The following is a 20,411-nucleotide window of genomic DNA, read 5'->3' on the forward strand; positions in this document are numbered from 1 at the left end:
TGACTGTCTCCTCTCCCTTCTCTTCTTCTGTCTGTCAGTTGTTGATGGAGAGGCTGTCCCCACAGGGGGCCTTGACAGAGCTGCTAGCCTGGGTTGGAGAGACTGAGGCCAGGCTGGAAGAGCAGTGGGATAGGGTCCACCAAACCACCTCCACCAACGCGAACCTCAACCTAGTCCTTCAGAGCTTCAAGGTAGCAACTGCCAGATTCAGTTTGTCCTCTCTTATTCAATACCTGGTCATGTGAAAGTATTTATATTTGCATAAACAAATTGTTCGATCCCGACGTCTCTCTCTCTCCTACAGGTGTGTAAGGCTGAGATAGCAGTCCGCCAGCTCACAGTGGACTATGTCAACCAGTCGGAGTTGCAGACGAGCAGAGGGAGATATGAACACCCAGATTATGCTGATGAGCTGGGCGGTCTTAACCACCGCTGGCTCAGTCTACAGGGCACCCTCAACAACCAGGTGAGAACTCAATTGGGGAAAGAGAAAATAGCTTACAGAACCGCAACCTATGGATAGTCTTTTATATAAAATATCAACGTGATGCTCAACCCCTTCGATTTTTAAAGCCGTTTCGGTAACAAATCCTAGGCTATTTTAAGAGCATCAATCCGTACTATTGATGATTTGATCCCATAGCTATTGGTCATTTTTAGTGACACCTCCTGTTTTATAGAACCAATCATTCCGACTGATTATGATTTGATCCCATATCTATTGAATCTATTTGACCCCATATCTATTGACTTTCCCTCTGCAGATCCAGGATGTTGAACAGGAGCTGAGGATGTGCACAGAGAGAGAGGTCAGACTGCAGCACCACCACACCTGGCTCACCAGTCAGAGAGAGTGGATGGGCTCAGCCCAGAGGCCCGTCAGTCACTCTGAGGTGGAGAAGAGCTTAAAAACCTGTGAGGTGAGTTGAAAAACTGGGACTGCAGATGGAAATGAGATATTAGCTAAATCTTACTTATGAGACATATATTTTGTTGTACGTTGTCCCTGTTTCAAATAAACATAATAAATAAATCAAATACATTGGGGATTGGACCTACAGTTGAACATGCATGTGTCACTGTGTTTTCTTACTGCTACTCCTGTCTGTCAGGGTCTGGAGGAGAAACTCTGGCTAAATTATACAGCTCTTCAAGAGTTGAGAGAGAAACACCACACAGGAAAAGAGGATGGCACCTGTGCCTTCATCACTCAGACAGATGATGTCATTAAGGCCTGTACAGCCCTTAGTCAAGAGGTAAGCTCAGGGGAATGAGGGCAGTTGCTTAACAAATACATGTATTCACTGCATGGACACTAGTTGTAAAAACATTCAAATTGTAGGGTGCAGTGGCTCCTATTTTGACTCATTGTTTCCCCCTCCAGAACCCAGCTGTGCGACAGAGACTGAAACAGGTTTTGGAGCTGTGGGCTGGGTTTGAGAAAGGACTGAATGATGCAACACTGGACACAGTGAAGACCTGCCAGGCTATGAAATACAGCTGCTTCCCTCAGCTTTCTCTCCAGGCCCTGCAAGGACTCCATGAAAAGCTCCAGGTAGGTACTACAGTATAGCCATCAAGTTTGATTTCCAGTGGCGATTTTAGCATTTAAATCTTAGTGGGGCATGCCAGCAAAGTCACTACACAAACACAGCACAGCACAACACTAAACAATACATTATAATATAGAGCGGGAACTGTACTTCCTCAGTGGTAGGGAGGCGAGCAGGCCAGAGGTGGATGAACGCAGTGCCCTTGTTTGGGTGTAGGGCCTGATCAGAGCCTGGAGGCGCTGAGGTGCCGTTCCCCTCACAGCTCCGTAGGCAAGCACCATGGTCTTGTAGCGGATGCGAGCTTCAACTGGAAGCCAGTGGAGAGAGCGGAGGAGCGGGGTGACGTGAGAGAACTTGGGAAGGTTGAACACCAGACGGGCTGCGGCGTTCTGGATGAGTTGTAGGGGTTTAATGGCACAGGCAGGGAGCCCAGCCAACAGCGAGTTGCAGTAATCCAGACGGGAGATGACAAGTGCCTGGATTAGGACCTGCGCCGCTTCCTGTGTGAGGCAGGGTCGTACTCTGCGGATGTTGTAGAGCATGAACCTACAGGAACGGGCCACCGCCTTGATGTTAGTTGAGAACGACAGGGTGTTGTCCAGGATCACGCCAAGGTTCTTAGCGCTCTGGGAGGAGGACACAATGGAGTTGTCAACCGTGATGGCGAGATCATGGAACGGGCAGTCCTTCCCCGGGAGGAAGAGCAGCTCCGTCTTGCCGGGGTTCAGCTTGAGGTGGTGATCCGTCATCCACACTGATATGTCTGCCAGACATGCAGAGATGCGATTCGCCACCTGGTCATCAGAAGGGGGAAAGGAGAAGATTAATTGTGTGTCGTCTGCATAGCAATGATAGGAGAGACCATGTGAGGTTATGACAGAGCCAAGTGACTTGGTGTATAGCGAGAATAGGAGAGGGCCTAGAACAGAGCCCTGGGGGACACCAGTGGTGAGAGCGCGTGGTGAGGAGACAGATTCTCGCCACGCCACCTGGTAGGAGCGACCTGTCAGGTAGGACGCAATCCAAGCGTGGGCCGCGCCGGAGATGCCCAACTCGGAGAGGGTGGAGAGGAGGATCTGATGGTTCACAGTATCGAAGGCAGCCGATAGGTCTAGAAGGATGAGAGCAGAGGAGAGAGAGTTAGCTTTAGCAGTGCGGAGCGCCTCCGTGATACAGAGAAGAGCAGTCTCAGTTGAATGACTAGTCTTGAAACCTGACTGATTTGGATCAAGAAGGTCATTCAGAGAGAGATAGCGGGAGAGCTGGCCAAGGACGGCACGTTCAAGAGTTTTGGAGAGAAAAGAAAGAAGGGATACTGGTCTGTAGTTGTTGACATCGGAGGGATCGAGTGTAGGTTTTTTCAGAAGGGGTGCAACTCTCGCTCTCTTGAAGACGGAAGGGACGTAGCCAGCGGTCAGGGATGAGTTGATGAGCGAGGTGAGGTAAGGGAGAAGGTCTCCGGAAATGGTCTGGAGAAGAGAGGAGGGGATAGGGTCAAGCGGGCAGGTTGTTGGGCGGCCGGCCGTCACAAGACGCAAGATTTCATCTGGAGAGAGAGGGGAGAAAGAGGTCAGAGCACAGGGTAGGGCAGTGTGAGCAGAACCAGCGGTGCCGTTTGACTTAGCAAACGAGGATCGGATGTCGTCGACCTTCTTTTCAAAATGGTTGACGAAGTCATCTGCAGAGAGGGAGGAGGGGGGAGGAAGGAGGATTCAGGAGGGAGGAGAAGGTGGCAAAGAGCTTCCTAGGGTTAGAGGCAGATGCTTGGAATTTAGAGTGGTAGAAAATGGCTTTAGCAGCAGAGACAGAGGAGGAAAATGTAGAGAGGAGGGAGTGAAAGGATGCCAGGTCCGCAGGGAGGCGAGTTTTCCTCCATTTCCGCTCGGCTGCCCGGAGCCCTGTTCTGTGAGCTCGCAATGAGTTGTCGAGCCACGGGGCGGGAGGGGAGGACCGAGCCGGCCTGGAGGATAGGGGACATAGAGAGTCAAAGGATGCAGAAAGGGAGGAGAGGAGGGTTGAGGAGGCAGAATCAGGAGATAGGTTGGAGAAGGTTTGAGCAGAGGGAAGAGATGATAGGATGGAAGAGGAGAGAGTAGCGGGGGAGAGAGCGCGAAGGTTGGGACGGCACGATACCATCCGAGTAGGGGCAGTGTGGGAGGTGTTGGATGAGAGCGAGTGGGAAAAGGATACAAGGTAGTGGTCGGAGACTTGGAGGGGAGTTGCAATGAGGTTAGTGGAAGAACAGCATCTAGTAAAGATGAGGTCGAGCGTATTGCCTGCCTTGTGAGTAGGGGGGGAAGGTGAGAGGGTGAGGTCAAAAGAGGAGAGGAGTGGAAAGAAGGAGGCAGAGAGGAATGAGTCAAAGGTAGACGTGGGGAGGTTAAAGTCGCCCAGCACTGTGAAAGGTGAGCCGTCCTCAGGAAAGGAGCTTATCAAGGCATCAAGCTCATTGATGAACTCTCCGAGGGAACCTGGAGGGCGATAAATGATAAGGATGTTAAGCTTGAAAGGGCTGGTAACTGTGACAGCATGGAATTCAAAGGAGGCGATAGACAGATGGGTAAGGGGAGAAAGAGAGAATGACCACTTGGGAGAGATGAGGATCCCGGTGCCACCACCCCGCTGACCAGAAGCTCTCGGGGTGTGCGAGAACACATGGGCGGACGAAGAGAGAGCAGTAGGAGTAGCAGTGTTGTCTGTGGTGATCCATGTTTCCGTCAGTGCCAAGAAGTCGAGGGACTGGAGGGAGGCATAGGCTGAGATGAACTCTGCCTTGTTGGCCGCAGATCGGCAGTTCCAGAGGCTACCGGAGAGCTGGAACTCCACGTGGGTCGTGCGCGCTGGGACCACCAGATTAGGGTGGCCGCGGCCACGCGGTGTGGAGCGTTTGTATGGTCTGTGCAGAGAGGAGAGAACAGGGATAGACAGACACATAGTTGACAGGCTACAGAAGAGGCTACGCTAATGCAAAGGAGATTGGAATGACAAGTGGACTACACGTCTCGAATGTTCAGGAAGTTAAGCTTACGTAGCAAGAGTCTTATTGACTAAAATGATTAAAATGATACAGTACTGCTGAAGTAGGCTAGCTGGCAGTGGCTGCGTTGTTGACACTACACTAATCAAGTCGTTCCGTTGAGTGTAATAGTTTCTGCAGTGCTGCTATTCGGGGGCTAGCTGGCTAGCTAGCAGTGTTGTTTACGTTACGTTGCGTTAAAAGAACGACAATAGCTGGCTAGCTAACCTAGAAAATCGCTCTAGACTACACAATTATCTTTGATACAAAGATGGCTATGTAGCTAGCTATGTAGCTAGCTACGATCAAACAAATCAAACCGTTGTACTGTAATGAAATGAAATGAAAATGTGATACTACCTGTGAATGCGACCGGGTTGTTGAGTCTATTCGGTAGACGTTGGCTAGCTGTTGGCTAGCTGTCGGCTAGCTGTCGGCTAGCTGTTGGCTAGCTAGCAGAGTCTCCTACGTTAAGGACGACAAATAGCTGGCTAGCTAACCTCGGTAAATTAAGATAATCACTCTAAGACTACACACTCTAAACTACACAATTATCTTGGATACGAAGACAGCAAAGACAGCTATGTAGCTAGCTAACACTACACTAATCAAGTCGTTCCGTTGAGTGTAATAGTTACTACAGTGCTGCTAATCGGTGGGCGTTTGCTTTGCTAGCTGGCTAGCTGCTGGGCAAATAGCAGTGAAGGCTACGTTAGGACGACGAAATACGATAATTATGCAATTATCTTTTCTAATTTCTCTTAATTATTTATCTTCATATGACAAAGATTAAAAAGAATTTGACAGTAGATTATCGCCTTGATTCATAATGATGACTGCTAGCTAAGATTTTGAAAGTATGATGTTGACAAGATCAGTCCAATCAAAGCTACTGTAGATGTAACGTGATTTGACATCATTTTATATGTGGCCACTGACCTTGAGCCTTCTTGGATCAGCTAACCATGTGTATGTGACCAATAAAATGTGATTTGATTTGATTTATTAATGTCAAAATAACATGTAAAACAGGCAACCCCCCCACTTCTTTGCAAAAAAAGGTGGGGCCCTGAATGGCGGGTCGCCACTGTTGATTTGTAACTGGGTATATGACCTCTGTCTTTCAACCTGTCATTGCACTGTTCCTGTTATAATACAGTTTATGAGCAGGCAATCACACTGTTGTGTATGTGTTCCTGTATCTAGCTTCTAAGGAAGGAGACTGAGGGGTGTGACTCAGAATGGGACGGTCTGATCCACACTCTCTCCATCCTCAGGGACATGATCAGTCCTACGGCCACCTTCCTCATGTCAGAGCAACTGGATAGAGAGAGAACCAGGTCAGTGTAAACTACAATACAAACAAACACGCATATACACATGCACACGCACTTATACACAGACTGAGTGGTCTTTTGTGGTCTTTCAAGGTGGAATAAGGTGAATCGTGAGCTGGAGAATCACCTGAATAGAACTCAGACACTGCTCCAGATCTGGGGGGCTTATGCCCGTCTCTCTGTACCTTTCTCCCAACGTCTGCAAACACTGAGGGGTGATGTCACAGCTCTGATGAACCAGCCACCTGGTCAGGACAACACTACACCACTGGTTGTAGCCCAGATACAGGCCGTCCATGTAAGTGGGATATTGTGAAATCTACATGGTAGAGGGAATATGCACATAGTTAATGAGTCGTATGAGAGTATAGATCAGACTGATCCTGAATCAGTTCTTGTGAGAACTCTGTCATTCTCGCTGCTGTATTTCTTCCATTGCCCCTGTCCCAGAGCCTGCAGGAGAGAACAGACCGTTTACAGACCGACCTGGAGGGGGTGCTAGAGGCCTCTAAGGAACTCAGTGGACGAGTGGAACCCTCGTCTGCCGTCTTCATCCAATCAGAGAGCCGTATGCTAACCCGTGGTGTCCTACATCTGAGCCAGTCACTGGCCGATAAACTTGGGCATCTCCAGGTACTGTGTGGTGATATTTGCCTTATTGTTTTATAGTTACTTGTGTGACATTACATTCTTGTTTAATTATGTTATGTATGCCTTTATGCCTGATCCCTGACAATGTTATTAATGTGTTTATCTGTGTGCAGGAAGAGCATGTGCAGCTCCAGGAGTTTGAGAGTGTCTTGGCATCCCTTGAGAAACACCTTGAGGACTGGGAGGGGAGACTGAAAAGTGTAACCGTGCCTCCACAAATGTATATATCCAAGGTAGGCCAACACAAAACAGACCTCACGCTAAAGTAAAACCTCTGTATTGAATACTGTATATCCAGAGACTGACTTTGGATCCATGTGTTCCAGATGGGTCTGCTGGAGCTGAGTGGTTTCTCTGCTGACCTTGATATACTGAATGAGCTGAGCTACAGGCTGACCCTCAGTAACCCTGCCACCCACAGACTACAGAGCCTCAACTGGAGCTGGGCTCAGGCCTCGGCCCGTGCTGTGGAGACCTACAGGTCAGTACAGTAGAAGTGATTTACTGTCAGCGTGGTAATGTGAGAGACACTAACAGACAGAGTCTACCACAAATTAGTCAATAAAAAAACGAAATTCTGGCTATTCCCTACTATTACACTAGAAAACAGTATGGCATGTTTAAAGTGTGTCTTGTTTGTGTGTCAGTGAGTTGCAGACAGAGTCACTGAGGCAACAGAGTTTTCAGGAGAAGTGTGAGAACTGGATGGACTTCCTACAGACGATGGAGGACAGCCTAGCAGTAGACCTGGCCAGTACCTACAGCGGCCTGAGAGAGCAGCTACGCACACACCAGGTGACAAACACACATACGCTCGCACGCTTACATCACACACACACACACACACACACACACACACACACACACACACACACACACACACACACACACACACACACACACACACACACACACACACACACACACACACACACACACACACACACACACACACACACACACACACACACACACACACACACACATAAAAATACAGCCACTATCAGTATCTATTCAGTAACACTAACTAGGCCAGTGAATATGACAGTAATATTGTGATTCTGGTGTCTCAGAGGTTCCAGTTAGAGATGTCTATCGGTCATCAGATCCTGCACTCTGTCATCAATGATTCTCTACGTCTGCTGCAGAGGGGAGACGTGGATGATAGGTGAGGACAGGACAGAGATGATCTGCTCACATGATCAATGTTAGAGTCTTTGTAAGAACTGTTGCACCATTGATGTTTATCCACCTCTATTAACGGGCGTCGTGGTCCTTTGACCATCAGCTGGTGATTAGTTACACGTTTTTGATCATTATCAATCATCGTCATTGATTTTAGCTTTCAGAGTTACTCTTATAGTTGTATTCATTTGTATGCTGTTACCGTTCTCTGTCCCCCAGGAGCGACTTTATCCTGAAGCTGGCCCAGCTGAGGGAGCACTGGCAGGGGGCTGTGCAGAGGGCAGCTCAGAGGAGCTCCCTGGTGGAGGGGCTAGTCAAACACTGGCACCTCTACAGCCGCAGCCTCAGCAAGCTCCAGAGGTTCGTAGCAGATGCCCAGGCCCTCCTGCCCCCCACAGGGCCAGCCCACTGCAGCCTGCAGCAGCTCCGAAGCTCCCTCTACGACATGAAGGTAATAGGTTAGAGATTGATACAGCCAAGGGGAAGGGCAAGGGTTCATAAATGACAGTGCATTCCTCCTGTCGTCTGTGGACTGTAGCACACGGAGCTGCTTTTCCAGAGGTACCAGTGCAGCTACATCCACACTCTGGAGCTAGGCCGTCAGCTCTTCTCCATGGGGGACGAACAGACTCAGGCACAGCTGCAGACCGAGCTGGCTACCCTGCAGGAGGACTGGGAGAACCTGCAAGGACTGCTGGAAAAGAGAACGGACATAACAAACGCTATCATTCAGGTGCTCCTCTTGCCCCTCAGTCAGTGGGAAACAGCAGCTTGGGGAAGAGACTACTCAATCAGCTGACCTATAGGAAGATCATTATCTGTGGATCACGGTTTAGTGGAATAACATGTTTTAAGTGTATTTGATTATAAAATGATTGATACAAATGATAGGTCAGAGTTAAGAGGATACCTTTGAATCAATAGAATTTAGTAAAGTTCTGTCAGTCACAGGTTTACAATATAAAGAAAGATCTTAGCTTAGCCTTGAAATGTCTGATGTGAAAGGCATTCTCTACAGTCAGAGGTCTACTTTTAGAAATGCCTTATTATATTTGACCCCCTACCCCCCTACTGTGGTTATATTTCACCTTAAATGCCCATTCTACCCCTACTGTTACATGCAGCACATTTCCTCCCTCATTGGGCTCAAAGCAGTAAAGTCAAATTTAGCAGTTTTGTGCCTGAAACACACAGATCAGCCCACTGACCTACAGTACATTCCTGGATCTTCTCTATAACAACTATCCACTCATCCAGTAGTCTGGCTTAGTCTAGCACTGATCTGGGTTTCTGGCAGTGTGGGATACTGACCGATTGACTGAGTTGATTACTGAACCTTTTGTCAGAGGGAGTGCCTTAGTCAGCTATCAGACTTGATAAATCATTCAGTCATGAGAAGGCTCTTTGACCCACAGCACTCAGTAGTTTTAAGGCTCTTTATGACAGCTTGTGGTTCATGGAGGAAATATTTTCCCATTGAGTAGGCCTGTAAAAGGGATTTGTCCCTTATCAGAGTGAGTGATCCTAGAAACAGATCCCCATATACACTACCGGTCCAAGGTTTTAGAACACCTACTCATTCAAGGGTTTCTCTTTATTTTTGACTATTTTCTACATTGTAGAATAATAGTGAAGACATCAAAACTATGAAATAACACATCATGTAGTAACCACAGTGAGGGAGGAGGCAAGCAGGGACTAGGCAGGCAGGTAGGGACGAGGCAGGCAGGGATGAGGCAGACAGGGACGAGGCAGGCAGGGACGAGGCAGGCGGGTCTGGAGGAGGCAAGCATGCAGGCAGGGAGGAGGCAAGCATGCAGGCAGGGAGGAGGCAAGCATGCAGGCAGGGATGAGGCAGGCAGGCCGGGAGGCAGCTTAGTGTAAGCCTGTCTGGGTATTAGAGCACTTGAACTCCTCCGGTCCCTGAGCTGTCAGGAGCACTAAGGTGGACATGGAGACCAGAGCCTCTCCAACTGGGTAAACCTGCTTGTTTTTGGCCCTGCTGTTCCTTGGGCATTACCTAGAGATACTCTACGAAGGGCTGAGGCATGAGATATGTTGATGTTCACTGACCTGAATTGACACCTGGCCTCTCCTTCTTTGGGAGGTCTCGTGTCTGTTCTTGGAAACTTAACCCGCTCTCCCCTTTCGTCTGCTTTTTGGCCAAGTCTTTCTTTGCTTTTCATCCACCCTGACAATGGAGGCACTAAAAATAAATTTCAATGCTAAAAACAGAAATGCTCCTCTTAACTTCAGCTAACCTTCTCAACTACTCCTTCACCTAGAGTATATCTATTTACATGACTACCTTTCTACTCTCAGAACTGGGAGCGCTGCGAGGCCAGACTATCCTATAGCATGCAGCAGCTGGACACCATGCAGACCGGACTGAAGCAGTCGATCCCAGAACATGACAATGAGCTCCAAGTTACAGAGAAACTCACTAAGGTAAGTAGTAAACACAGTTGTTTCCAAATGTCTCGACCCTTTCACCCAGTGTGTGAATACAAAGGGCAGAATGGGGTGGGACAAAAGTTAGGAACAAAAGAGTCCTTTTGGTGTTCATGTGGTAATTTGTTTTGTTTTATCAAAGTTTATTGTGTGCACTGTGCAATAGAAGCTGATGAGACTTCAGTCCTTAGACTGGGAAGTCGTTAGTTGGCCCACTAAAGCACATCTAAAACAGATAAAGTATCAGTCAGAACACAAGAGCAGAGCCAAGTTAGTAACATGTTTGGCTTTTCAATCTCTTGTGGCCCATCAGGGGTTTATCCCCTCCCCCCTCCTTCTGTCCTGGTCTGCTGCGGCCCTTAATCCTCTCCTGGGGCGGGGAGAAATAGAGAGAGAGAGAAGCAGAGCAAAGAGAAGGGGCAGGACAGAGAGAGAGAGAGAGAGAGAGAGAGAGAGAGAGGGCTCGTGGCATGGACTGGAGTGGAGGGGGCCTGACGGGACAGTTTGTTGGTGCTGTGTTATGGTATGCAGGAGGCTGAGAACTCACTGGATGACTGGGCTGAGAGCCTGACTGAACTTGCCACCATGAAGACGGACCTGTCCCAGTACATCATTGCTGACGACGTGCTGCTACTCCAGGAACAGGTGGAGCACCTCCACTGTCAATGGGAGGAACTCTGCCTCAAGGTAGGGGACATGGCTGGCTAGGGCTGGGGCTGGGGAGACGGCTGGGCTCTGGGCTAGACAGCCTGGAGGCTCAAGGTTCACTAGGCTGAGTGTGTTTTGTGTGAATACAGTAGCCAAACAGTCCGTGTGTGTGTGTGTGTGTGTGTGTGTGTGTGTGTGTGTGTGTGTGTGTGTGTGTGTGTGTGTGTGTGTGTGTGTGTGTGTGTGTGTGTGTGTGTGTGTGTGTGTGTGTGTGTGTGTGTGTGTGTGTGTGTGTGTGTGTGTGTGTGTGTGTGTGTGTTGGGACAGCAGCTGCCGTGGTGACATATACAGAAAAGGTGGTTGGCATGAATGTCCAGATAACTAAATGCAGAAACTCAATTTCTTAATCCAATCAGTAGTTGTTTTGCAAGGGAAACAAGCCTGTCATCTGACTCTGATTTGATTACTCTTTTGATTAGTTTTATATAAATATAACCCAGTTGGTAGTGGTACACTTCAAGAACTTTAAAAATGTTACATTTTCTGAAATATTATTGTATAATTGTTTTATGATGGTATGGTCAACCATAGAATGAAAACCAAGTTTGGTGGATATGTGCTGGAGCCTGAGCTTTTGGGTTAGTTTCTGGGGTAGAGACATACAGGTTTGGGGGAGATGGTTGTGTGGGAATGGGGGGCCAGATGGTGTTGGAGAAATTAGTTTAGGCTTCAGGAAGCAGGCCCTTTGTATTGGAAATCAGCCTGTCGTCAGGCTAGGGCCGTTGCTATGGCTATTCTAAGGCTTTCACTGCAACCGGGTGAGTAAAAAAAACTGATTCAATGTTTTCAGGCTTAAATGGCAAAATTAGTACAGTTTTGACAACTTTACTGATGGAATTTGCGATTTGATTTCAAGGGGAGTGTTGACTCCTGTGCCTGGTGCTCCTCCCAAAATCTGTCACATGGGAACACGATGCAGCAGTCAGCTGAAGGGTGTTGCTTACACCTCTCCTAATGTTCCTCCACACCATCCACCATGTCTATCTCTCAGAGTTGTGTACCCATCACACTGACTCCATTAGACTCACACTCAGTCTGGCGAGTGGCGGAAAATTAACATGAAGTCTTTGGGAAGGTGTTTTTATTAGTGGAAGTGAATGTAGATCAAGAGAGAACTGATTTATTGCATGTGTTTTTGATAAATGGTGAATAAGTACATGATGTTCATAGCAGATGGAGTCCATCTTACCTTTTACTTTATTGGCCTGACTTTGGGTTAACTCTCTCTGTGCTGCTGTGGCAACTCTGCCTGAGTACAAGATACACTATATATACAAAGGTATGTGGACACACCTTCAAATTGGTGGATTCGGCTATTTCAGCTACACGCGTTTTTGACAGGTTTATAAAATCAAGCACATGCTCCATAGACAAACATTGGCAGTAGAATGGCTTTACTGAAGAGCTCAAGAGCTCATGTTTGTCACATTTCTGCCCTGCTAGATCAACTGTAAGTTCTGTTATTGTAAAGTGGAAATGTCTAGGAGCAACAACTGCTCAGCCGCGAAGTGGTAGGCCACACGAGCCCAGAATGGGACCGCAGAGTGCTAAAGCAAAGCGCGCAGCCTGTAAAAAACATCTGTCCTCGGTTACAACACTCACTACCGAGTTCCAAACTGCCTCTGGAAGCAACGTCAGCACAATTACTGTTCGACGGGAGCTTCTTGAAATGGCCGAGCACAGAAGCCTAAGATCACCATGCTCAATGTCAAGCGTTGGCTAGAGTGGTGTAAAGCTCGCCGCCATTGGACTCGCATTCTCTGGAGGGATGAATCACGCTTCACCATCTGGAAGTCCGGCAGACTAATCTTGGTTTGGCAGATGCCAGGAGAATGCTATCTACCTCAATGCATAGTGACAACTGTAAAGTTTGGTGGAGGAGGAATAATGGTCTGGGGCTTTGAAGGGAAATCTTAACAATGACATTCTAGACGATTATGTGCTTCCAACTTTGTGGCAACGGTTTGGGAAAGGCCCTTTCCTGTTTCAACATGACAATGTCCACATGCACGAAGCGACGTCCATACAGAAATGGTTTGTCAAGATCGGTATGGAAGAACTTGACTAGCTTTCACAGAGCTCTGACCTCAACCCCATAGAACACCTTTGGGATGAATTGGAACGCCGACTGCGAGCCAGGCCTAATCGCCCAATATCAGTCCCTGACCTCACTAATGCTATTGTGGCTGAATGGAAGCATGTCCCCGCAGCAATGTTCCAACATCTAGTGGACAGCCTTCCCAGAAGAGTGGAGGCTGTTACAGCAGCAAGGGGGGACCAACTCCATATAAATGCCCATGATTTTGGAATGAGATGTTTGACAAGCAGGTGTCCGCATACTTTTGGCCATGTAGTGTAGATGATATTGGTTTCTTTTATCTGTGAGCATAGGACTACACCTGCCTGTTATTTGGGTGGTGAAGTGAAGTGGCATCGTCTTGAAGTACTCATAATCACGGCAGCCATTAATAGAGTGAACCTGTTTCTCACGCGCCACAACAAATCCTTCTCTCTCGTGTCACACAGAGTAGTACGAACAGACTTCATTTTGCCATGCAATGAAGTACAGTTATACTCAACTCCTGGTTGAAGAGAAATCATACCTGTCTGTGTGAATGCTCCACATCTTTGTGTCATCATTATTTATCATTACATCATTACTAACTTGAAGGAAACTTTGGTGAAGCAATTGAACTGGTTTCCCTGACATTCCCTTGGCAATCTTACTGTCACTGTTATTTAGTCTGGAGAAACCCTTGCAGAATCCATGCCCACCTAACTCACTATTTAACCATATAGTAGATATGATAACAGTTATCTATGGTACATTGACCATCTATCATTGCCCTTTAAGCATATATTGTCCATATTCTGTGTTTCCTTTAAGGTCTCCCTACGCAAACAGGAGATAGCAGACCGTCTCAACGCATGGATCATCTTTAATGAGAAAAACAAGGAGCTTTGTGAATGGCTGACGCAGATGGAAAACAAAGTAGCACACAATGCCGACATCAGCATCGAGGAGATGGTGGAGAAGCTGAAGAAGGTAGGGGGGCTGTACCATGCTGCTTGGCCCACAAGGGGGGTCCTGAGTCTCTGTGATTTAAAATATAATCAAAACAGTTTGAACAGTTTCACTCCCGTTGGTGTATAGCTTAGTCAGAGTTATCTAAATCAAGTTTAGATCAAAATGATAAAAACTTTCAAGTTGAATTGGATTATTAGAACAATAAACCGGCCTGGCACTGTGGAGCGTAAACAGTGATTCATTTATCTATTGTCATTTAGATTCGATCTATCCAACAGCCACAGTTCAACGGTTAGACTTTTAAACATATCCAGACTGGTTTTTATCACTCCACTGATTGGCTCCCCCTCAACAGCCGATCAAAGTCCACCGTATGAAAGTAGGGAAATAAACAGAGATAGTAGCTCTCTACAGACAGAAGATAGAGTGGTGGGGAATGTTCTGAAGGAGGAGACCGAGAAAAGGAGGGAGGGATACAAAGTTTTCAATGTGCTGTGAATTATCCTGCCAGTGAATGGAACGACAGCTGTTTTAATCTCAGCAGCAGGGCCGCTTGGAGGGAGGTGGATGTCACACTTTGTTGACTGGACAATATTGGACTTTTTAAAACATTGATACCATAATACATAATATTGGGGGAAATGTCCCCCTTATAGAATACCATCATTCAGAAAACCTTTCGACCCATACTCACATACCCTCTCCCTCTCATACAAACATTAATTTGACACAACACGTGCACTCATTCAGATACTCATTCCCATTCTGTGTGACTCCCAGGACTGTATGGAGGAGATCAACCTCTTCAGTGAGAATAAAACCCACCTGAAGCTGCTTGGAGAGCAGCTCATCACCGCTAGCAACAAGACCAAGGAGACCGAGGTCAACGACAAGCTGAAGGACATCAACGACCGCTGGCAGCACCTGTTTGATCACATAGAGACCAGGTAAGACCACAGTTGGACCTCTACAACTCTCTGACCACAATATTGACTTGGTTAGGGCATATCGAGTGCATAGTAAATCAGTCTTGCAAATGGATTGATTTCTCTTAGTCATTCAAAACAACACAGAGGATGCATTACAACAACGCATCATTATAAGACTGTGGTCTGACCGCTGTCAGAACTGGTTCTACCACTAGGGTTAGGTGAGGACAGGACAGGGTAGAACAGCTGCTGCTGCTGCAATGTTCCAAGCTTTGAGATTATAACAGGGAAAGCTTCAGAGAGCCATCACAGGGATATAGTTATTAATCCAGAAACATTAATCCCAATCCAACACAGAGTGGAATGAAGAGAACTGCTGAAATACCTTTACACGGGCTTACCTCTTATGTGTCATCATACAGCATGATGCAATTATTGATGGTGCATGCGTGTCTCGGAAAGCAGTCCATGGTGCTTGCCTACGGAGCTGTGAGGGGAACGGCACCTCAGTACCTCCAGGCTCTGATCAGGCCCTACACCCAAATAAGGGCACTGCGTTCATCCACCTCTGGCCTGCTCGCCTCCCTACCACTGAGGAAGTACAGTTCCCGCTCAGCTCAGTCAAAACTGTTCGCTGCTCTGGCTCCCCAATGGTGGAACAAACTCCCTCACGACGCCAGGACAGCGGAGTCAATCACCACCTTCCGGAGACACCTGAAACCCCACCTCTTTAAGGAATACCTAGGATAGGATAAAGTAATCCTTCTCACCCCCCCTTAAAATATTTAGATGCACTATTGTAAAGTGGTTGTTCCACTGGATGTCATAAGGTGAATGCACCAATTTGTAAGTCGCTCTGGATAAGAGCATCTGCTAAATGACTTAAATGTAAATGTAAATGTAATGCAGTCAACACATGATCCATTTAGAGGAATATCAAGGCGGATATATAGAATACCTTAGGACTAATGAGATTGAAAAAGAATATGTTCTAATCTAATGCATCAGGGAGGACTGGTGTATTATGAGACTATGATGCTATTCCATGTGTAGTCTTCTTGTAATGATTCACCGTGCGTCTGATGGACACTAGGTCTGCAGTGTGCAGGGGGTTAAAACTGTGTCCTCCTTCATGTGTTTTCTTTTTCCACTAACACGATTTATTTCTGAGATGGCGATCATTAGGTGAAGTGTTTCGAACTCTGGTCACTGACTGATGAGGCCTTGTTTTCTCTGGGCATCATCGGTATAATGATGTCTGCAGTCTTCTCTGCTGCAGCCTGTTTACAAGCCTCTGCTAGAATATTTTTAAGAGACTTTTGAGTCATTCTCATCATCCAAGCTTTTTGCATTGCTTGTTAGTTAGTAGCATTCATTCAATTGCTATTCATTATTGAGGGTAGCATATAGTGCACTGGTATTAGATCTCCCGAGAGAAGAGGTTATTCAATCTAACATTCTGGCGTCATTGCCGTTGTTCACAGGCAGGCACTACTATAGCCTATACTAGCCCCCCCACCCCCAAGTGGTTCATTGGAAACTCGGAGGCCCCACTTGTCAGAGAGGGCCAGCTGACCTGCTCTTCAGTGGAATGTTTTTACTCTGGCCACAGGGGCCAGACATACAGAGTCACTGCGAAGGGGAGGAAGGGGGATGACTTATCCTCCATGAGAATGAGGGATTTAGCTGGGCCATATGGTGGCTGTTCTTGGCTCTCTCTAACATGGTGTCCAGCTGCCTTGTCTTTCTCTCACTAACAGGAGTCTGCCTGCATAGCAACAACAGGCAGAGGGAGGGGTTTCTATTTGAGTGATATTCTGGACTTGTCTATGGCCATGTGGACCAAGGGACAGGGAGAGGGTTCTCTCTATGAATGACAGGGAGCCTAAAGTTTGAGGTTCTTAGGATTGCGGATAGATATAGGATGAAATAACACAGAGAATGCAGGGCAGGCTGCCCAGCCCACTAACACACTGTCCTTTAAGCCAACCTTGCATGGATGTTTTATCCTGTTAATGAGCTAGTTCGTCCATTCTGCCACTTAGTACTGGTCCATGTGGCGCTATGCAAAGGAATGTGTGGACCCCTAGTTTAGCCTACATATTCTGCCGCTATTCCAGAGACATGGTGTAAAAGTTGGGATGAAATTATTCCGTCTTAGAGCGCATGAGGACAGGATTTGGGCCTCAGTCTCCATGGTTGTTTGTAGCTGTAACCCCCTGTAAGCAGATAAACGTGAGAATGTCTGCCTGTTACACTTGAACAAGCTGCTTAACGCGGTGTGGAAACCATTTAGCCTGTTGCTATGTCTCTGCCCTGAGTTCCCTCTCACGACATGTACATGGCAGTTTTCATTTCACCACAACAAGAGGGGAAGGCTACAATTGGCTTTGTGTGTCGTATAGACTAGAGCACTAAGGCTACAATTGGCTTTGTTAGTTGGGGGGAAAAGTTAGAGGGCTACAATTGGCTTTAGATCAGTAGGTAAGTGAGAGAGAGGGAGCTGAAAGAGAGATACAGGGTAATAAGAGAGAGAGGTATAGAGGGAGGGGAGATGGCTGGATAGCCCTGGGCCCTCAATTAGCCTCCTCACGGCCCGTTCAGCCAGGATGTCCTGTCAGCTCCACTTCCCATCATCTCCGGTCATCCCATGATCATGATGCTCTATAATCCTGTGTACAGGTGGTACACAACCTTCCCTCACCAAGACCAGAGCATGCCATTATTGCAATAGCATACATGTGTATAGAATTTCACAATTTCAAAGTCTAATCCTAAAGTCTTCAATGATGCCTACACTGTAGATCTATTGCATTATTAAGCCATGAGTGGTCTTAACTCTGCTATGTGTTGCTTATCGACCTCATAAAGGGGATTTGAATCATCCTTCATTTTATCATGCTTACAACAGGAAGTGTTGTAACTGAGTTGATTTGGAGGTTGACAGTTTATGTTGGCCTATCATAGGGTCCTGAAATGATGTGTCACCTATTTGGATGAGTCCTTATTACAGACAGGGGACATTTCAGAGTGGTGATGAGTGAGGACCGTGCCTCAGCCTGTGCCTGGGCGGACCCACTGCAGTGTGATATGGAAGATTAGTGAAAGTTGACTTGGTGAAGATTAGATGCGCTGACACTGGCTCAGGCTCACCGGTCGCCTTTGTCCCCCAAAACAAACTGGATGCTCCGTCACCCTGTCCAGCAGCTGCCGTCTGCTGACACAAGGCATTGTGTCATCCATAGGGCCCGTAGCCCCAGCTTCCCCTACCCAAGGCCCCCAAGGCCCCCGCACTCTTCACCATTGTCTGAACGAGGGGCGTGTGTGGCAGATGTTTTGTTGAAACGACCCCCTCTACGCCAGGAGTCAGCTCAGTGCTCACAAGTCTGAAGAGACAGGGATTTGAGTTATATCTGTTTTTCTTTGCTGTAAGTACAGAATTCAGCATGTCTTATTCAGTGTTTGAGTACGGCTGTTAAAAAAAGCACTTCTTTGGCCATTCGTCTCCCCTTTATAGTTGAAGTTCCTGTAGCCATGGCGATGCAGTATATCTCAAATAACTTTGGCACCAGGTTACCAGCTCAGTTGCCATGGTGATTGGTTGAGTTCAGACAAGGGGGTGCAAAATAGAGTTGTCTGTCTGGGGGTGTGTCAGGGGTTGGGGTGTGTGAGGGTGGGGGGGGGGTAGTAGTAGTCTGGTGATAATAATGGGTATTGAGTCAAAGATTGTATTACTGTTCAGCACTCATATTTTATTGAACCATAGCAAGTTTCTTAGCATAACAGACTCATGAGCCGTCATAAAGCATGCAACAAGTTCAGACAGTGGGTAGCTGAAGTGAATCTTTTCAACACTTTTATGGGAGACACAGTTACACAGTAACATACTTAACATGCCACAGGGATGTGTCTCTTATCTCATTACAAAGTGAATGTAAGACTTAATGTTGCATAGGATTCCTCAGAGACAGAGACATCTGTCTTATGACAGATGAAAGGCTTACCCTGACTTTCTATGTAAATTGGTGTCACTAGATATTTCAAGAGTTGCTGGGTATTGCTCTATGCTGTTCTTTGTATGGTGTCTTTAATTGCTTGGGTGAATGACAGATATACTGTAGGTGGGAGTTAAGCAGTGTTTCCTGACAGGCAGCACTGCGTCTCTGGTCTTGCCCTTGTTGACAGTTGGGTGACTGCGGCCCAAGATGCCCACCTCTCAGTGTGGTGGCAATAACAGTAACAGTAACAGAAACAGAAACAGTAACATTAACAGTTGTAGTAATAGTAACAGTAGTAGTAACAGTAGTAGTAACAGTAGTAGTAACAGTAACAGTAGTAGTAACAGTAACCGTAACATTAGTAACAGTAACAGTAGTAGTAACAGACACAGTAACAGAAACAGTAACAGTAGTAACAGTAACGGTAGTAGTAACAGTAGTAGTAACATTAACAATAGTAACAGTGACAGTAGTAGTAGTAACAGTAGTAGTAACAGTAACAGTAGTAGCAACATGAGTAGTAGTAGTAGCAGTAACAGTAGTAACAGTAACAGCAGTAGTAGTAATAGTAACAGTAGTAGTAATAGTAACAGTAGTAGTAACATTAGTAACAGTAACAGTAGTAGTAACCTTAGTAGTAACAGTAGTAGTAACAGTAGTAACAGAACCAGTAGTAGTAGTAACAGTAGTAGTAACATTAACAATAGTAACAGTAACAGTAGTAGTAACAGTAACAGTAGTAGTAACATGAGTAGTAGTAGTAACAGTAACAGTAGTAGTAACATGAGTAGTAGTAGTAACAGTAACAGTAGTAGTAACAGTAGTAGTAACAGTAACCGTAACATTGGTAACAGTAACAGTAGTAGTAACAGACACAGTAACAGAAACAGTAACAGTAGAGGCAACAGTAGTAGTAACATTACCAGTAGTAACAGTAACAGTAGTAGTAACATTAACAGTAGTAACAGTAACAGTAGTAGTAACATTAACAGTAATAACAGTACCAGTAGTAGTAGTAGTAGTAGTAGTAGTAGTAGTAGTAGTAGTAGTAGTAGTAACAGTAGCAGTAGTAGTAACATGAGTAGTAGTAGTAACATGAGTAGTAGTGGTAACAGTAGTAGTAGTAATAGTAACAGTAGTAGTAACAGTAGTAGTAGTAACACTAGTAGGAACAATTACAGTAGTAACAGTAGCAGTAGTAGTAGTAGTAACATGAGTAGTAGTAACAGTAGAAGTAGTAGTAACAGTAACAGTAGTAGTAGTAGTAGCAGTGACAGTAACAGTAGTAGTAGTAACAGGAACAGTAGTAGTAGTAGTACCAGGAACAGTAGTAGTAACAGTAGCAGTAGTAGTAGTAACAGTGACCGTAGTAGTAACAGTAGTAGTAGTAACAGTAACAGTAGTAGTAACAGTAACACTAGTAGTAGTAGTAACAGTAGTAGTAGTAACAGTAACAGTAGTAGTAGTAACAGTAACATTAGTAGTAGTAACAGTAGTAGTAGTAGTAGTAACAGGAACAGTAGTAGTGGTAGTAACAGGAACAGTAGTAGTAACA

The 20,411-nt window shown here is 46.3% G+C and overlaps 1 protein-coding gene across 1 annotated transcript in view; it reads left to right on the top strand.

Moving 5' to 3' along the window:
- syne2b (spectrin repeat containing, nuclear envelope 2b) overlaps positions 1 to 20,411 on the top strand; it is a 144,766-nt gene that overhangs the window by 101,110 nt on the left and 23,245 nt on the right. Inside the window, exons 98-115 of the mRNA XM_046308142.1 lie at positions 39 to 191; positions 305 to 466; positions 765 to 920; positions 1,113 to 1,256; positions 1,385 to 1,555; positions 5,776 to 5,909; positions 6,000 to 6,204; positions 6,357 to 6,539; positions 6,671 to 6,790; positions 6,884 to 7,038; positions 7,205 to 7,352; positions 7,631 to 7,725; positions 7,962 to 8,193; positions 8,281 to 8,475; positions 10,065 to 10,190; positions 10,725 to 10,880; positions 13,789 to 13,947; positions 14,710 to 14,876. Of these exons, the coding sequence (XP_046164098.1) occupies positions 39 to 191; positions 305 to 466; positions 765 to 920; positions 1,113 to 1,256; positions 1,385 to 1,555; positions 5,776 to 5,909; positions 6,000 to 6,204; positions 6,357 to 6,539; positions 6,671 to 6,790; positions 6,884 to 7,038; positions 7,205 to 7,352; positions 7,631 to 7,725; positions 7,962 to 8,193; positions 8,281 to 8,475; positions 10,065 to 10,190; positions 10,725 to 10,880; positions 13,789 to 13,947; positions 14,710 to 14,876 (2,861 nt within the window). The remainder of the gene's footprint in view (positions 1 to 38; positions 192 to 304; positions 467 to 764; positions 921 to 1,112; positions 1,257 to 1,384; positions 1,556 to 5,775; positions 5,910 to 5,999; positions 6,205 to 6,356; positions 6,540 to 6,670; positions 6,791 to 6,883; positions 7,039 to 7,204; positions 7,353 to 7,630; positions 7,726 to 7,961; positions 8,194 to 8,280; positions 8,476 to 10,064; positions 10,191 to 10,724; positions 10,881 to 13,788; positions 13,948 to 14,709; positions 14,877 to 20,411) is intronic.

The sequence above is a fragment of the Oncorhynchus gorbuscha genome, linkage group LG17 (assembly GCF_021184085.1).
Source record: "Oncorhynchus gorbuscha isolate QuinsamMale2020 ecotype Even-year linkage group LG17, OgorEven_v1.0, whole genome shotgun sequence".
Lineage (NCBI taxonomy): Eukaryota > Metazoa > Chordata > Actinopteri > Salmoniformes > Salmonidae > Oncorhynchus > Oncorhynchus gorbuscha.